This window comes from Hipposideros armiger, unplaced genomic scaffold, assembly GCF_001890085.2.
Source record: "Hipposideros armiger isolate ML-2016 unplaced genomic scaffold, ASM189008v1 scaffold_192, whole genome shotgun sequence".
In the NCBI taxonomy this organism is placed as follows: domain Eukaryota; kingdom Metazoa; phylum Chordata; class Mammalia; order Chiroptera; family Hipposideridae; genus Hipposideros; species Hipposideros armiger.
Window position 1 is genome coordinate 2,491,941 of NW_017731542.1, and position 18,117 is coordinate 2,510,057.

An 18,117-nucleotide genomic window follows, 5' to 3' on the forward strand; every position below is an offset into this window, starting at 1 on the left:
GTGAGGGCATTTTTTCTGAGGCCATTATTTGTCTAGAGAGGAAATCGAGGCCCAGCAAAGAGAGTGGCCGACCCGTGGCCGCATTTCCTCATGACAGAGCCGGGCCCCCAGGCGGGTCTCCTGTTGAGTGCTCTGGCTAAAGGTCTACCAGAAAACTCTAGACGTTATGGCACACACACAGCACGTATATAAATCTGTTTTATATTCTCTTTCCATTGCCTGCCCTAAATTTAAACTGGAACGTCCATGGAAAAATTAATAGGCCATGGGATTGCCAGAAAAAGCACAAATCACGTCTCTCCCCCGAGTCTGGGAAGCCGTACAACCATAACACCGAAGCAAGCCTCTGGCTGTTCCTTCTTTCTCAAGATCTGGTGGAGATTTGGAAACAGATTGTATTTATTTTAGAGGGGAGAAAAATCTGCAAACCGGAGCAGTTTGTGCAGCCCATCTGTTGTGAGGCCAGCGAGGAGCTGACCTGGACCCGGGAATCGGGGAGCAGAGCACGGGTGTGGGTGTCAGGCCACACAGAGGCTGGAGCCCTGCCAGGTCCCCGAGCCTATTAAAATCTGATAGCGCAACAGAACTAGGTCATCACTTCCGCCCCACCCCCTAGGCACAATGGGGACGCTGTCTGGTCATGTGTCCCGTTCAGTGTGCGTAGAAGTTAAAGTCAGCTTTTGTTCTCAGCTGTTTATCTTGGACTCGCAAAGGTGCACTGTGACCCACAGCAAGCATGCTTAGCACTCCACAACAACCTCTGAATTAGCCACCCCAGCCTGGCGCACAGAGTCACATGGTAGGGAGTATCTCTGAGGCTTGGTGACCTTGAAAGTTTATTATTTTGTCCCCATTGCCGAAATGAGTTTAGGTTCCTTCCTTCTTCCTTGTCTTCCTCATCTATGAGCTATTTTAAGAATTTGGGGAAAAAAGATTCCCCTAGGTTTTAAACTCCTTCAGCAGGGGCATATATCTAACCTTAAGAATAAAGAGTAGGTGCCTACGTTTTTGAAATTTTACCAGGTTTACTAAACCATCGACAGCACCTTAAGCCAGTGCTGGGTCTCAGTGCCTGACCTGGGTGGGTGGGGATAGGCATTTCCAAGTGCCCGTGAGCATATGAAAGAAGGTACTCAGCCCTACGGGGCCTGCACTTTCTCTAGGTTCTAGTCTACCTCACGAAAGCAGATTCCCTCCAATTGTTGGGGTCTTTTCAGGGAAAACTACCGCCTTCCCAAAGCATAGCTATGTCTTCAAAATTGCCCTTATTCTGCATTGTCAGTATTGTTGAAATTCACACTTCAAGGTCATTTTGTGAAATTTATTAGAATGTCCTGAGTGACTAGAAAATGAGTTAACAAATGCCGCAGAGAGGTTTTCTTTCTCACAGTGGAAGCGAAGAGCTAGTGTTGTCAGGGAGGGGGCTTCGCCCATGCCTCATCCACTCTGTTTCGTGTGGTTACGTTAATAGGAGCTGACATTATATTAATAGGACTTCACCTTCATTTGCAAGCCATTAAAGTGAAAGTTAATTTTGTTTGATAAGTATATCATCAATGCGGGAGACTTTCTATTGCACTGTATTCATACGTCACGTCTCATTTAGAAGTGCACCCAAGTGGGGGGGTTTTCCTTGCTGGGAGGGAAGGTTGCCCGGAGAGCCTGAAGTGGACCTCAAGTTCACTGTATCCAAACACATTTAAATAAAGGTCCAGGTTGGCTCTGTTTTCTATACATTCCGTGGGTTAGATGTAAGAGTGGGGAGTAGCACTTGGTCCTTCTTGGCTGTAAGGTGAACTGAACTCTCTAGATTTTCAGTCAATAAAGGCAGTCACTTTCCTCTTCCTTTCACTCTGTTCCCTAAGCTACTGCTGAGCGTCTTCATCTCCACTCCCCCTGGCTCCGCCCTGGGACAACAGCAAGAGTTTCCATCCGTGGGCAGCAGGCAGAGGCCAGTGGCATGAGGCAAGGACCCCGGAGGGCTTGCCCACTCGCTCTACCTGAGCGCCTATGTGAAGTGGGCTCCACCAGACTCCAGGATGGCCCCCTTGCAGCTGCCTCTTTCTAAGAGAGTGCAGCCCCCTCTTTGACTAGTCAGGGTCCAGGGAAGGTGGAGAAAGTTCAGTAGACTCGAAAGTGAAAACATAACAATAATCTGTGGAACATTCCAAGACTTCTTTCATCAAGTAGCAGTCGGCAGACCCTGGAGAAGAATGCTGAAATTGTTCTTGGGAGAAAGAAAAGAAGACGGGCCCATTTATAGAGCTTGTAGAGCACCATATTGTTAATTCTACACACCTTAAGAAGTCATTCTGAAGATCAGATAACTTGGTGGAGCAAATTGAACACAAGTTTCAGAGTCGGAAGTGGCAATGGGCTGGAATCCTACCCCAGCCTGAGCAAGTTTCTTTATACCTCCATCTCTTCAATGAAAAAGTAAGGAGCAGAATACCTACACTAGAGGGTCACCAGCTGTGATCGTGTGTGTAAAGCAGCTGGTACCAGAACCGGTAATTGCCTAGCAATTGTCAGTTTCCATCCTTGTAGGGGAGATAACAGAACAGAAGAGGTGAGTCTTCTCTGTAAGAGAAGGCCTGAGAGGGACTTATACCAACTAGAGCTAGAAGGAGAAAAGGCACGGAAAGTGACCATTTAGAATGCGACGATGAAAAACGTCTAAAACCGAGCAACGTGCGGCAGCCACGAGACCAGATGACCTCTGATACCCAGGCCTGTGGACGACGAGAGCATGAAGCAGAAACTCACATCGAGAATCTCCTTGTTGGCTTTCGGAGACGTGGATTCTCTTAACTCCTTGATGGCCACAGGGATTTTAACCTTCTCACCCTCTGGGATCCAGAGTCCCTGTGACCAAGAGAGAGGGAAGACATTAACTGGCAGTCATCACACCAAGCAACACGCAACTTGTGAGCTGGATGGACTTGATTAGGGACACCATGCAGAAAGGCAAGGGACAAGGAGCACAGCTCTGCACTCCAAGGCCATGGCCATGGGTGCTGGGAGTCGTGATGTCTCAGCAGGTCTTCAGCTGTCATATTCCATGGATCAGAGTAGTTAGATTAAGAAAAAAACAAAACAAAACAAAAACCCTAAGCTCATGCCAGCGTGGGTCATTTCACACAGAATTCTAAGACCCTGGGTCTAGGCCTACCTGAATCAGACTTTACACAAAGAGTTATCTAGGAAAAAACAACTTAAGAAGAAGCTGTTTTGACCTGGGCTCTATTTGGATGCTGTCACGCAACTGCCCAGACTCTATCTGTGCCACCCAGCCCTCTAAAAGGTCAATGCCATCTTCCATAAAAGCTGTTTCTACCTGTGTGCCAGTCTCACAGGACCACTGATTTGTCACTGTGATTATAAAAGATTTCCCAAAGCCTCAGCAACACAAAGAGCCGCCGACGACAGGCAGCCAGCAGCCAGCAGCTGAGGACTCAGGGTTCGCTCACCCAGACCTAAGGGGCCGCCAACCAGAGTCCCCGGAAGCATCTGTGCCACGTCGCCGGTGGTCTCACCTTGTACACTGTGCCGAACGCTCCAGAGCCTAGCACCTTGATCTTTTTGAATTCCGTTTCCTTTAGGATCCTCAGGAGAGCTTGGTTGGGAGCTTCTCCGCTGGGTGTGAGGGGCTCAACCAGCTGTGGAGACAAGGAGGGAGAGGGATGCTCGCTCAGCCTCCGTGCTCACACCCACGGGGCAGTGCGTGTCAGGTGGGCCCAGACACAGCCACGTGAGGTGGTGCTTGAGCACAGAGAACTTGCCATGCTCACTCAGAAGGAGAAGTGGACCCCTTCTCTGAAGAGCTTCATAAAAGAGAGGAACACCCTGATACAGGTGTCCTGGAACAGAGCAGCTCTGATTCAACACGTGCCATTTCTATTTCTGATTCCCAGCTGAACTGAGAAGACTGTTAGACTATGGTCATTTTGGTAGCCTGCCAGGTCCCCTAACACACAAGCGCCATTATGCTGCAAGCTGCTGTGGGCCTCTCCTCCCAGGGACTCTGGCTTCTGACACAGTACCGGGCACAGAGACACCAAGTGAGGACCCACTCAAGCGAATCAGTGTCAGGGATGACACCAATCAGAAGCAGAGCTCGGAGAGGCACAGCCACTGGTGTGGACAATGGCATTTTCCAAAGTAGCATCTTCTCAACCACAGCACCTTCCCAGGAACTCAACAGATACATCTGCTCACAAGGCTTTCTCCTGTGCATACAGGACTCCACATATAGCTCTGGGACCACGTTGTGTGACTTAGCCTACAAACATTTGCATTTCACTGGATAGTTGTATCAAAATGGAACTAATTGCTTATAACTAGATATTCAGAGATTCCTCCTGGTTTTTCCATCGCAAGAAATAAAGCATCATGACACAATCATGTATTTAAAACACATTTCGAATGTGTGGACCTCAAGTTCACTGTATCCAAACACATTTAAATAAAGGTCCAGGTTGGCTCTGCTTTCTACACATCCCGTGGGTTAGATGTAAGAGTGGGGAGTAGCACTTGGTCCTTCTTGGCTGTAAGGTGAACTGAACTCTCTAGATTTTCAGTCAATAAAGGCAGTCACTTTCCTCTTCCTTTCACTCTGTTCCCTAAGCTACTGCTGAGCGTCTTCATCTCCACTCCCCCCGGCTCCGCCCTGGGACAACAGCAAGAGTTTTCATCCGTGGGCGGCAGGCAGAGGCCAGTGGCACGAAGCAAGGACCCCGGAGGGCTTGCCCACTCGCTCTACCTGAGCCTGCACAGGAGAGTGCATCTTCCTACCTAGGCTAGCGAGGGTTCCGAAAGGGGTGCTGGTGGGGCACGCGAGGCCTGGGGGCCTACTCACCTCTCTTTCCTGCAGCAGTCGGCGCAGCGTGCGTTTCCGGACGATGTGGCGCCTGCGCAGAAAGAGGCCAACCCCGAGTGCCACCACCACCACCAGTAAGAGGCCGCCCACAATCCCAGTGGCGATGGATGGGATCTTGGGCCTGGAACGAGGTGAAGGCACATAGGAAGGGTCAGGTTTGCTGACAGGTTTCATGACATCGGCATTTCCCTGCCCTGTCAATACACTGATATCATTTGAAAACTCTCTCAGAAAGTGGAGTTACTGTGCAGCTTCTAAAGGGAGAAAAGAAAGCTGCCCCAGAGCAGTAGGGCAGGGTTTCCAACTCCTGTCCCCACCCCACCGCCACCTGGCTTCTTGGCATTTTTAAAACTGAGCTACTGTCTGGACCGCTCCGTAAATAGTTATACTTTCATCTGTTGATCCAGAAAATACTTCAAAAAGTAACTCAGACTTCAGTAATGCTCTTCACATGACTTTGTATGTATCTCTGTACATCAGAAGCACAGCACTCCACACACGAGACATATATTGTCTACTGGTCAAGCTGGGTGAAGGGGCCCTTTCACTAATGTTGAGACTCTTTGGAGGGTCCTTGGCTTTCAAGTTGGGACCACAGCCACCTGAAATGCTTTATGAATGAGCTCAGAGGAGGTTGTAAAGTGACAGGATTTTGCAGAGAAAGCATCACTGTCATAGATAAGGGAGATGTCATTATGCAGCCTCAAACCTCAAGCATGCACCCCTGATTTCAGGGAGAGCAAAACCTCAAAACTCAGGTTCTAAATTTCATTGGGGAAAGAACCATCTGAATTTGTAGCTTCTGAATGGAGAATCTTTATAAAATTATTATTTTTAAATATCTATGCCATTTGAGCTTCTAGCAAACTTCATCTTTTCAGGTGGAAACGTTACCAAATACCAAAAATTAATTAGTAGCATCATTTGCATGTGAAAACTAGGCCATCGTCCTTACAAATTTCTCATAAGTGGGTCAAATGTACTTCATGAAAGCAACATTTGCAACACTTTCTTCTTAGCGAGTACAAAAGTCATCTCCTGTATTATACTGTCTCACCAAGAATGCAGTTGCAATTAATGGATTTTTACTATTTTGAGGGGAACACTGAAATATAGAAGGAATAATTTGTAACAGAGTATGTGTTTCATGGGGAGCCACAGTAAGGGTGACAGAAGGAAAAGTGAATGAAAAAAATAAAAGAGTAAATATAATAACAACAGCAACAAAGGCCACTGACTGGTCCCAAGGTGGGGAAGTGATGGAAAACGTCACCATTCAGATACCGACTGTTGTATGAACAGTAGGGAAGAGTTTGCTGGCGTCCTCTTAGGCGCAGTGAAGAGGTCGGGATGGAAGGAAATCTTTACCTCTGAGAAACTGCCTTTTTTTGTCTTTACGTTTCCCTGATAATCGGAGGGGTCTGTTATTGTGGCTAATTCTGGGGCAGAGGGGTCAGCTGACATCGAGGGAGGGCTTCAGAGGGAAGGGATTCTGTGGACATGACTAGAAATGGCAGCAGTGCCTGGCAGTTTGGCTAGTGTCTGGGGATGTCAGGACGGCAAACAGGTGTCTTGTGTATAATTCAGATTCCACTCTAGTCATTACTAGTTGGTAATAACCACACTTCCCTGATAAGTCCGATCAGGAACCCCCATTTCTGGTTGTCTCAGTGCAGCATCTCAAGCAATGATGGCAAATTGATGAGAATGGAAATGCTGAAGGAAGTTGTGTTTCAAAAAGGATGTAAGGGGAGAAACTCCACCCCCCCTGCAACCCAAGCTGGAGCTTTGTCACTGACCAGAAAGGTCATTCCATCCAGGTTCGCGGCAGGGCCAACTGGGTCAGTGAGGGAAGAGAAAGAAGCCGAAAGGGGAGAAAGAGCCAGCGCAACTGGTGTAACCAAAAGTCAGACGTGGGCTACACGGGCGTGCCGGGCACTGGGCATGAGCTCCAGAGGGCGCATCAATCCGCCTCCTCACTGCAGAGCAGGTGGGGGCCGGGAGGACCAGCAGGTGGTGTCTCCTAGGGACGCTCTTCCCCATGCTGGCCCAGAGGAGAAGGAAGGACCTGACAAGGCGAAGGGCAATTAGAAATACCGGGGTCTTTCCCGATAGGGTCCCTCAGACACAAATGGTAACACTTACGGAATCACGGGGCAGCCTTCAAGGCCTGGCCCAGAGCAGCTGTAGGAATGAAAAGAGAAATACACATTAGGGTCATTCTCTCCTTTAGCATTGTTTTCTTGGGAGAGTTACTGAACTGTCGCATGAACAGAGACAGCATTTGTGTTAATGCGACTCCTGAGCACCTGGGCAACATTTGCCAATGCAACTGTCAACAGAAAAACAAAGTACTCCAGTTACATGGAAAAGACCAACATTTCATGGCCTGGGCACAGAATAAACAGTGCATTTCAGCAGCAGTACATTTGGTAATGCTGTGCAGTGAAGAGGACTAGGGGCGCTTGTTTGACACGTCATCTGACCCGAAACATTTTCTATCGCATTCAAAGGGCTCTGATCTCTACACTCCACTCATCTTGGTTCTGAGGGTCTTGGCTCTTTTCCTCTTTTCCATGGAGTCAGATTCTGCAATTTCGCCCCTGCAGTGCATTATGGGCCTTCATTCCCACGCCAGACACACAGGCTTTTTCAGGCAGTGGGATACACAAACAGGTCTCGTTATTTCACAATCTATTACCTCCTAGGAAAACCCAAATCGTCAAAGACAAAAAGCATTCACTAGTGGATGACCGCTGCTAAAACCTGACCCTCCTCAAAATATCCCTTGCTGCTTGCCGGTTTTTCCTCCTCATAAGGCCTGCTGGTCTCTAGGCTGTGATACAGTGGGGACGCTATGCCAAATGGGTACAAATGGAAACTGCAAATTTTGGACAAGATGCAGGGTTTTATGTGGTCCCTGAAAGTGCTGCTGGTAAACCACAGGGATTGCTAGCAAGAAGCAACTGACAAACAGGAAGCTCAGAGGGAGAGATAGGCCAGTTTCCACTGGAAGAGATGATTGACCAGGATGGTGACAGGGCAGGTGCTCTAAGAGGGAAGGACTGGAGTGTCAACAGATGAAGAGGTCCTTGGGAAAGCCTGCAATGCCCTTGCATACTTTTGTGGAAAAGGTTATTGGCTATCAAGTAAAAGAGGTATCATGCTATAATTTAATTTTGTCAAGAAAATTATTCTTTACCCCCCCCACTTGACTTATTCTTTTTTGTTACAGGTAATTAAAATAGGCAACATTTCATATTATTCAGTTTTATTTATCGGGATAAAAATTTCAAAGAACCTTCCTTTACAACTTACTATGAAAATATGGTTCTATTTAAAAATAGATTTGCTTCAGGTTTCTTCTTACCATTCTCGTGGGCAACCAGGTCTGCTATGGTGGGCAGGGCACAGCTTCTAAAGCAGGCGTGCGCCCACGTCGGAATCTGGGCTCTGCCACTGCTGGCTAATGAGTTGTGGTTTCTGCACCTTTTTAAGTGCTCCTTTAACAAGACGCGTGGGGAAAGCAACGGCCCACTCTGAGAAATCCATGAGACAATGGACTTGATGATGTCATGCACTTCACAAGTACACAAGAGATGTTTTATTTTCCCTTACCCCTGTCAGCATTGTGCCATATCTTAAACATTAAATCCATTTCTATCATGTGATAGAGAATAACAAGATTACATACAACTCTATGTTCTTCTACCAACAAGGAGGCTCAGAATAAACAAGGTAATCAAATATATGAAGGATAAAATACTGATGAAGCTGTATGTGTCAAATGCAGAGCATCAGGATTTTATTTGAAACAAAATGAGAAAGAGACAGAAATTATAGAAGGAGAAGAAAATCACTATGAACATTTTAAATTTAAATCTTGAGTAAATCCCCTCTTTTTATCTTTGGTCAACAGTTTCTTACACAAGGTAAATTTATTGAAAATTCCAACTTCCTTTTCTGGCCCAGCCCTGGCTGAGGCCCAATGACATACACGCATAGACACGCCAACAGGTATGCATGTTTACTTCCAAAAGATAGAAAAAGGAAGAAAGAGACAACATTTATTTTATACAGCTAATACAACTGTTTGAGAGAATTGGCTCCAAAATTGCTTATTTGGGGGGAATATGAAACAAATAGGCTAAGTTAAAAAACTAGCAAAACATACTTTACACCACGTTTTGCAGAGTTTGCAAATCGGTCGCCATGACCACCCTGGTGATGGACCCCAAGGGAAAAAGTAGAAAATCCTAAGTTGCCCCCAAGGAGGTATTTGATAAAATGCATCATTACCACCAGCACTGGCATCAGCGCCATCTCTGTCACCTGCATCATTGTTATTACTGCCTCATCACCCGCTCATCACTGTCAGTGCCATCACTGATTGAAGGCTCATGTGTGCCAGTCGCTATTTCAAGTATAGTGAACATATGAACTCAAGATCCCAAAATTCCTGTGAGCTATGCAGTATTATTATCCTAATTTACAGATAAGAAAAGTGAGGCACAGAGAGGTGAAGACAGCTGCCCAGGGCTACATAGCTAGTAAGAGATGGATTCAGGGAAGAAAAAAACAACCAGTTCCAAATAAGGCTGAGGATTATGACATACATACACGGAAATGTGAAATATTATATGTGACACTCAACTGCTCGTTCTGATCATCGCATTTATCATTTCAGTAAATAAGATACAGGCATTGCAAAGCACGTCTGCTCATTGCAGTCAAAATAGTTTTAATTTACTTAGTAATAGCTCAGCCAGCCATCAACTAGCTAAAGAAAACAGTGTCTGTAAACAAAATTTCAGGAAATGCTACCTTCTATGAATGGCAGGACAAAAATAAGATTCCCACACGAATCCCTGTCATCTGGAAAGACATGGAGGAACCTCTGGAGGCCTTGCAGGACCTGTGCTGTCATTCCATCTGTCACTTACACTTTCTTGTTTGAACATGCTGGCATTGCAGAACAGACCCCTGGCCCGATAAACATCATGAGAGGCCGAGAGGCACTCCTCCCAGGACCAGGATCTGCCTATCAGCGTGTTCTTGCTGCCGCCATGGCCTTGGAACCAAGACACCTGAAGCATCTGACTCAGGTGCACACCTCTTCATTTAATGCCTGGAAACTCTGGAGATATTTTCAATCTATGCGCTTCCAAGATAGCAAAACAAACATTTTGTTCTTCTGCATTTCTTCCCCCCTAGGGCCCGAGCTTCCACTCACCCATAGGTGCAGTTTGGATGGCACAGGTGACACACGTGATTGGCATCTGAAAACTTCCAGACCAGCGTGTTGTTTTCTCCCATGATCCCCGCTGGGCAGGTCTTCACACAGTGGGGTCCATCGATGTAGTGGGCGCACTCTACACAGTTGTCCGGTCCCTGCACCAGCGTGGAGAAACACATTTATGTATGTCTCTTTCTTTTTCAAAATGGAAGCCACTTTTTACTTCAAATACTTATTGTGAAAAAAAAAATCGAATAATAGAGACGTTCTTAGGGTCAAAAACAAGCTTGTCTGTGAATGTGCTTGCTTGATATGACCACTGTTAATAGCTTAGTATAAAGTCTTCCTGACTTTAAACACATATCACATATAAGCACGTAAAGAAACCAAACTACATGGTTTATCATATTTGACTTAATATAATACTTGGGCATCTTGCCTGGCCAAAACAACCTTGATTGGCCTTTATGTCTATTCATACCCATATCGGTCAGACAGAATGTCTTGCACGTCACATTTGAGGTTAAGGGGAGCCTCCTGGGAAGCAAGCCTTGTGGAGGCAAAATGAAGAAAACCCCCATCCACGTCTGTCCAGTGGGGAGGTGGGAAGTGTGCGTGCAGTGGTTCCTGCCTAATTAACTGTGGAACATGCCAAATTTTATTCTGTTTGTCAAACATGGAATGCTGAGTTCTCACTTACATGCTCCAAAAGATTACTACTGATTGAACACGTAATTATGAAAGTGAATTTTGAAAAGTTTTGTTAGGTGTTTCTTTAAAAATCCTTTGAGTCACTCTAAACTCATATTAAGTAAGAATTTGATGACGTTTGATTCAAATGATAAGGCAATGGTGACAGGTGTCAGGAATGGCAGACACTGGCTGACAAAAGCCCCAGCCCACCGCGGGCTCCCTCGGGTTGCGGTGAGAGCAGCCATCATTAAGTGTGAGGATGTGGGACAGAACAGGGCATGCTCAGCTCATGCCAGCGGGGTGCGTGAGGGCTTCAATGCAATCGCAGCCTTTCCGACCCAGCTGTGAGATCACAGGGCCTCTCGTTTGGGAAGTGGGCTGGAATGGCTGTCCTTCGCAGCTACCGGGTGACACTGGGTCATCGTCGTGGCTTTATACCTGCGAAGACGTTTCCCTATGACATTCAAGCGAATAACATCAAATGTGCTGCTTACGTGTCCCGTGCAGGTCACGTTCATGGCCTGAGGCAGGCACTCTGGATGGCACTGAATGCACTCGGAATTCTCCACAAACTCCCTGGGCTCGCTGAGAGAGAGAAGGGAGAAAACGGGTCAGTGCCACTTGGAGACCCGGCTTCAGGATGCTGGGTGGCCACAACAACCTGAGTCCGTCTGTCGGAAATGTCAGGTGACACGAGTCGCCTCTCTCAGGAACTCACAACAATTTTAGGTAAAAGGCCAACAGTCCAGGATCTGGGACTATACTGTAATATAACAAACGGATTCTAACTGAATCTTTGGTCATCTTCTCATAGAATAGATGCATAAGCTTCATTTATAATCAAAACATCTCCCGTACATTTTTCCACAGGCACACTTTTTACATATTTAGGCAAGTAAGACAAACAAATAAAAAAAAGAAAAGAGCTCTTGAGAGGTGCCCCCTCCACTGTCAGATTCATAGATATTTAAAGTTAAGCTGAAAAGAAATGGTAGCTGCCGACTACTACACACAGGAAAGGCAAGGGGAGGTGTTCACATCTGCTCAACGGTTATCACGAAAACCAGTAAGTGTGGAGCACAGGTGTGAAAAATGTTGCTTCTAATAGTTTCACCATTCCTCAAAGATGTACAGATCAGTGTGAAGCAGGAAGCTGACATGTGACTGAAAAGAAAATGGTTGTGACATTTGTTAAGAAGGCTGAAATCCAGCTGGTAATTCTCTACGGGTCTTCGCGCCAGGCAGTGAACAAGGAATGCTGACACCCGCACATGTGTTCCATGAGTCCTCCTTTTCAGGCAAATGGCATCACTTCAACCAAATATGCCACACTAGTTTCTTTCTCTAGGCTTCTTTTCGGGGTTATCGTGCCCTGCTGAAGGAGCCAGCCTTGCCAAGGGAGCAGGCACTGCCAGACACCAGGGTTCTCTAGCAGAAAGACACTTTAATTACCTTGTCTTTTTAAAGAGAAGTGAAAACTAAACACATGAGAGTAGTGTCTATTTGCAGTTGTACAAATTGCACCAATATCCCTTACTTGTTGAAACAGCACTTAATTATGTAAATTACTCTAGTCGGCTAACGAGCCTATCAGCTAAAGAAAGACTTCCTACAGAACTGAGGTTGGTCTTCTCATCATGCTCCTAAATATTTCTGGATCCAAATGGTGGCCCAAGCCCTGATAGCGAAACAGGAAGGAAGATTTCCTAGAGCCATCTGTAATTCAGGGGCTCTTCCCTATCATAAAATTTCCCTTTTCCTTAAAAAAAAATTTTTTTTAATTGCCCCTGCCAACCTCTATTTTTCAATTTTACTTTCCTATTAATTTGTTTTTAGTCATTATTTGTAGCCATTCAGTTTACATTAATATTAAGATTCCCATAGAATAGACAAACTGTGATTCTTACAGATGGCAAATGAACTCAACAAGCATTATACGATTGTCTATTTCTTTGTCCTTGGCTATATTTAAAGTGATTTCCACTGTTCAATGTTTCTTGAACATAAAGAAAAAATTAACCAGGGACTGTAATTTGTATTAATATATTTGGAAACATTAAGAGTAGTGTACTGCAAAGGAAGCACCAAATGGCCCTAGTCTGGGCCACATGGACTACTGACAACTGTTTATCTTCAGAACTTTGTGCGCTTAGATACATAAGGTATTTTCAGAACAAGAGACTCCATAAGTTATTAAATTGGATTAAGTAATAAAAAGAGTTTGTTCATTTCCTTTTGTGATTAACAGTTGCCAACCAACCAACCAACCAACCAAAACAAAGGAAAAGGGGAAAAAAAGATTAAAATTGAATAACTATAAACCTATAACACCAATCCTGTCTTTTTTTTTTTTTTAACCAAAACAAAGGGATTAAACAAAATAACATCTTACCCCTCTAGAACGTTGCATTTCTCCACGCATTCCCTGTCACGGCTGACATTTCGGCAGGATACGCAGTCCTTTGGCTCTGGGCCCCAGCAGCCCTCTGACGAGCATAGCGGGTGACAAACATGGCCTATGGCCTCTGAGAAGACAGAAGCGGTCAGTTATGGAAGAGGGACCAAAGAGACCCATTGAGACAACACCTAAAAGTGAGACAGGTGCTGGGTTCTCTGGGATCCTGAGCTGTGCACACACGCTGGGGGCCCCTGAAAGATGCAGTGATGCAAAAAGGGCTTCCAGGGGCCGACTGCAAGCTGTCTTCTCTCTCCTGGGAGTCGGGGAGCCTGGACTACACCTGGGTCGTGTTTGCTTAGGGTAACCGTAGGGAAGGTTTGCCTGTGGTGGTGTGCCACGTGAAGGCACTGTGCCAAGAGCTATACACACCGAGTTGCATTTAATTCCCTGAATAGCGCTATGGTGTGGGAATGGTTATTGTCTCCATTTCATGGATGACGGAAGCCAGAGCCTAAAGATAGTAAGTAGACTGATGAAGGTCTCAAAGCTAGGAAGGGCTAGAGCCAGGATTTGAACCCAGATCTGCTTTGTCCAGTGGCCAGGGTCTCAGCACAAGACGATAGCCAGCTTTTGATGGTCTTAAAAAGCTGGCTATGGCTTGAAACACAGAATAAGAAATGCCAACGTGAAATGTTTATCCTATCGTGTGTGTGTGTTTGTATGTGTGGTGTGTGTGTGTGTGTGTGTGTGTGTGTGTGTGTGTGTGTTAGCTATGGTAGTTACAGGCTGAAATGAGCAGGAAGGAACCTATAGCTAAAATGTAATATAATTAATACTAAATTCAGTTCTGTAAATTACAAATAATTGATAGCGTGAATCTCAAGGCAAATTTAACCTATGAAATGAGAATGATCTAGAAACAATTCTGATGAACTTCACATGATAAGTTCACAATGAGGATTATATGGACTCCTTTTAAGTGGCTTCTTCAGGAATGAGAAAAGTGATTTAAATGTTTGGGAATGGTCTTTCAGTATTCTCCATCAAAATAAATGACCCAATGGAGCCATGTCCACAATCAAACCAAAGTGATTCCTTACCGCAGTCGTTTTTAGCCCTGTTGCCTACAATCTTGGTTTTCTGACTTGAGGTCCCAAATAGTTGTTTCCAGTTTATCGTGTTTGTGTAGCACAATTTTCGGTTTCCTGAGATGATCACATCTCCATCGCTTATCTCCTTGAGGGAGCGTAATCCCAGGGACGTTATGTCTAGGCCAACAACCGCAAGAGAAAACTGCCCGCTACATTGGAGAGAAGAGAATGAATGTTGTGAAAAACTAGGAAAACAGAACGTCACTAAAGCATTCATTTTGTGTTTTCTGGACCACTTTAGATTTACTACAAACTGCCTTCCAGTGGTCATAAGTCACATTGTGAAAGGTATGTATTGGAACTTTTGAAAATTGCAAGTGGTTTTTCAACTCCTCCAGGGAAAAGCTGGTTCTTTGTTCTTTTAGTATCTTTAATCCCAGTGGCAGACTGGGGCTGAATAAATATCCTAATGTCATTATTTTATTTACTGCATTTTTATTTTGCCTGAGAATTGATAACACATTCTAATCTCTCAAACATTCAAATAGACTTCAAAAGTCATAGGTCCATTTTCCCTTCCATCCATCCACCCACCCATCCACTCACCCACCCATGCATTTATTGAACAAAGATTTGAAGTAATAATATGTGATTAATTCTATGTAGGTTATGTGTATATATCCTACTCTCAGGAAACCCTTGGTCTAATGGGGATACAATCATATGAGCAGGTAACTTTAACCTGGCACCATGAGTATCGTGACAATGGGCACCGTGGAAGCAGAGAGGACAAGGATCGTACAAGGTGGTCAACACATGTCCCTCGAGTGACTGGACGAAAGTTATTCAGATTAAAAGGAGGGAAGCCCCGAATCACCAGCAGGAGCACAAAGGAAAGAACGTACATGCCAGGTGCTGACAGGTGCTGTGCAGCAGCAACGTGGAGGCAGCGAGGCCCAAGAGAGGCCCCCAGGGAGGGTGGGAAAGGCCAGAGCACAGGAGCTCGGGGCGCTGTGTGCAGACGTGGGGAAGCATGGGAAGGGGACTTGTGTTCTTAGGAAGTTCATTGGACATGGGGACAGGGAGTGGGCCAGTGAGATAGCACTGAATGAAGGGACTATTGGTTAATACACGAGGTGACAGAAGCTTAGAGCATAATTTGGAGACTCCTTTCCTTCTTTCTCTTTCTCTCCCCAACTCTTTCTTCCCCTCTTCCTGCGACATGGCTCCTGGGAAAAGCCATTGCTGTTGGGAACCCTTCCCTGACACGTGCCCAGGAAGCCATGACACCAGGGACAGTGCGGGGGTCTTCCCTGCAGGCAGGCCTGGCTTTGGTGAGCCACAGGCTGGAACCAGGGGTCACCCTGCCCAGAAATCTGTGTGTCACTGGACTTCTCAAGAAATATGGAAAAAAAAATTAATCCTTCTCTTGTTTAAATCCTTAAAACTGAGCCGAGAGGTACATACCAGTCACCCCCAAAACACTGATCTGAACCTCTCATCTCTGGATGAACCTTGGACAAAAGAAGTCTCACTGAGGACGCAGCACAAGGGGGTCTTTCTGGCAACAGTGTCAGCTGCGTGTCAGCATCGGAGACGCAGAGCCAATGGTGTTTGAGAAGCGATGGCTATTTAACGTGCACTGCATTCTGAGTTTCTCTAATATTGTGCAATGTTATGTAGTCCTTTTAGGGGTCAATTATGGGGAGCAGTTCTCAGAACCAGACTGTTTCCAAGGCAGGTTTGACCAAGAGATCCCCAAATTCCTCTTCACCATAAAATTCATGATTACACTTATTATTGTTAAAGATGCGTGTGTGTGTGTGTGTGTGTGTGTGTGTGTGTGTGTGTGTGTGTGTGTGTGTCACTGTTAGAGTTGGAAACGTGGAAATCCTGAAAGAGACATTTAATGTTAAAAAGTCTCTCTGGTCTCCCTGATATGATGTGCCAATAAGGACGTGTCACCTCAGTGCTATTCTTACCAAAAAATGCATAATGTCAATCGAATCATGAGAAAACATCCTCCGTTGTACCACATGCCTGAACAGTACTTTTCAAAAGTGTCAAGGCCGTGAAAGATAAGGAAAAGCATAGGGACGGCTATAGCTTGCAGGGGACTAGCGGGACATAACTAAATGCCTGTGCGATGCTGGACTGGACACTGAGGCAGAAGAAGGTGGTGTTCATGGGAAAGCTGGCAAAATCCAAATAAAGTCTTTACTTTTAGTGAAACAGTGCTGTGCAAACACCGATTTCTTCATTTTAATACGTGTCCCATGCTTACGTAAGATGGGAGGGAACATGAGGGGACCCCGGGTGAACTCCCTGTGGCATCTTTGCAAGACTTCTGTAGGTGTCATTTCAAAATAAAAGTCTAGAAAGAATCTGCCAAGCTTTGGCTGGGGTCAACTCACTGTTGCTTTGTTCTGCCTCGGATAATCTCCAGGTTCTCAAAAGCGTGAAGGTCAGTTCTGTTTTCTGGCCAGGCCTGAATCAGCAGAAACCCTGTGAAGCAGAAGGAAGGTTCAGACACACACTGCTTAGAAATTTCTTCTTTTGTATGAGACGTTATTACAGGATTCTCAGGAGATTGTAGCATGAACAGGAAGTGGGAACATTTGATTTTTCTTGTCATTGTCATCGAGTATGTACACACACACGCGTACATGCAAGCCAAGGACAATTGTACAACGGGTATCCTGTGTCCCCCATGGAGTTCTCCCCCCCCCCCCAGCAGGCTGTCCCCAACTGCTGTGGCCCCAATGGCCTCGCTGAGCTCCGTAGTGGGTTCTCCAAACAGATTCCCGCTTGCTATTGGTGACAGTAGCCGTGTATTGAGCTATTTTTGCATACAAGGGGGTTTGCCCACTTTCCTTCTTTGGTTCCAATCCTGAAACCAATCTTGTTTGGGTCGAATGGTTCCCTTTTTAGGGACTAAGGATGCGGGGCTCTGATGGCAGTCTTGGTTGGACCTGAGGCCTGCCAGTGGGGACCAGGGAGGGGAAGTCTAGTCCACGAGGCTGCTGCTCCCTTATTGTGTTAGCTGCCGTGTCCCTCACCAGCTGTCTGGATGGCTGGCTGGGCTGGGAGGTGAGGGACTAACCACATTCACACACAGTTGGGAGGGACCCGAGGCTTTGCTCATAGGTTCACTTGTCACATGCAGAGGAAACTGCATTTCTGAAAACTATCAAAGAGCTAATTACTCATTAATGGTAGCAGGTCAGAAGAAATGTTTTTATGCCAAGGAGAAGAAAGTGTAGAAAAGAGGGATTTCCCACTGACGTTTGTAATGCTATGTCAGTGGCACTCACCTGTTATTTCCTTCACAGTTTTGAGGATATCCAGCTCCTTCGGATCTAGGGGTGGAGTATGTGTGAAGGAGTCACTGAAACAAGTAACGGAACAGTGAGCGATTAACAACGTACCGTGGACAAGACCGACCTTGCTGTGTCTACCTACACCGGTGACTCAATTTGGGACTTACCCCTTAAATGCTACAGGGAGGATGTGAAGATCCCCGCTGATGGCGGTGCAATTTTTGAAGTGCTTGATGTTTGTAGCATTTATGGAAAGTGTGTCCTTAAATTCACCAATTCCTATTCCATTACAAACTGTCAAGAGAGGGGAGACGTTTATTCCATTCACGTGTGTTGAATTAGGCACAGCTGGGGTTCCATAAGCAGAGGAGAGCAGGAAGGGAGGTGTAGCCGTGAGAACCGTCACCCCCATGCCATCATTCATTCACTCAACAAACAGTGAGGGAGAGCCCACGAGGTACCAGCAGCCGTGGCGGGGTTTGGGGTTACAACGGTTAGAG

At 45.9% G+C, this 18,117-nt stretch overlaps 1 protein-coding gene across 2 annotated transcripts in view; it reads right to left on the reverse strand.

Moving 5' to 3' along the window:
- EGFR (epidermal growth factor receptor) overlaps positions 1-18,117 on the reverse strand; it is a 176,153-nt gene that overhangs the window by 25,126 nt on the left and 132,910 nt on the right. For both annotated transcript variants that reach the window (XM_019653027.1, XM_019653026.1), the window contains exons 9-19: positions 17,785-17,911; positions 17,612-17,685; positions 16,712-16,802; positions 14,307-14,506; positions 13,201-13,333; positions 11,303-11,393; positions 10,113-10,270; positions 7,025-7,063; positions 4,859-5,000; positions 3,537-3,659; positions 2,767-2,865 (exon numbers count right to left, since the gene is read on the reverse strand). In XM_019653027.1, coding sequence (XP_019508572.1) covers positions 2,767-2,865; positions 3,537-3,659; positions 4,859-5,000; positions 7,025-7,063; positions 10,113-10,270; positions 11,303-11,393; positions 13,201-13,333; positions 14,307-14,506; positions 16,712-16,802; positions 17,612-17,685; positions 17,785-17,911 — 1,277 coding nt within the window. The remainder of the gene's footprint in view (positions 1-2,766; positions 2,866-3,536; positions 3,660-4,858; positions 5,001-7,024; positions 7,064-10,112; positions 10,271-11,302; positions 11,394-13,200; positions 13,334-14,306; positions 14,507-16,711; positions 16,803-17,611; positions 17,686-17,784; positions 17,912-18,117) is intronic.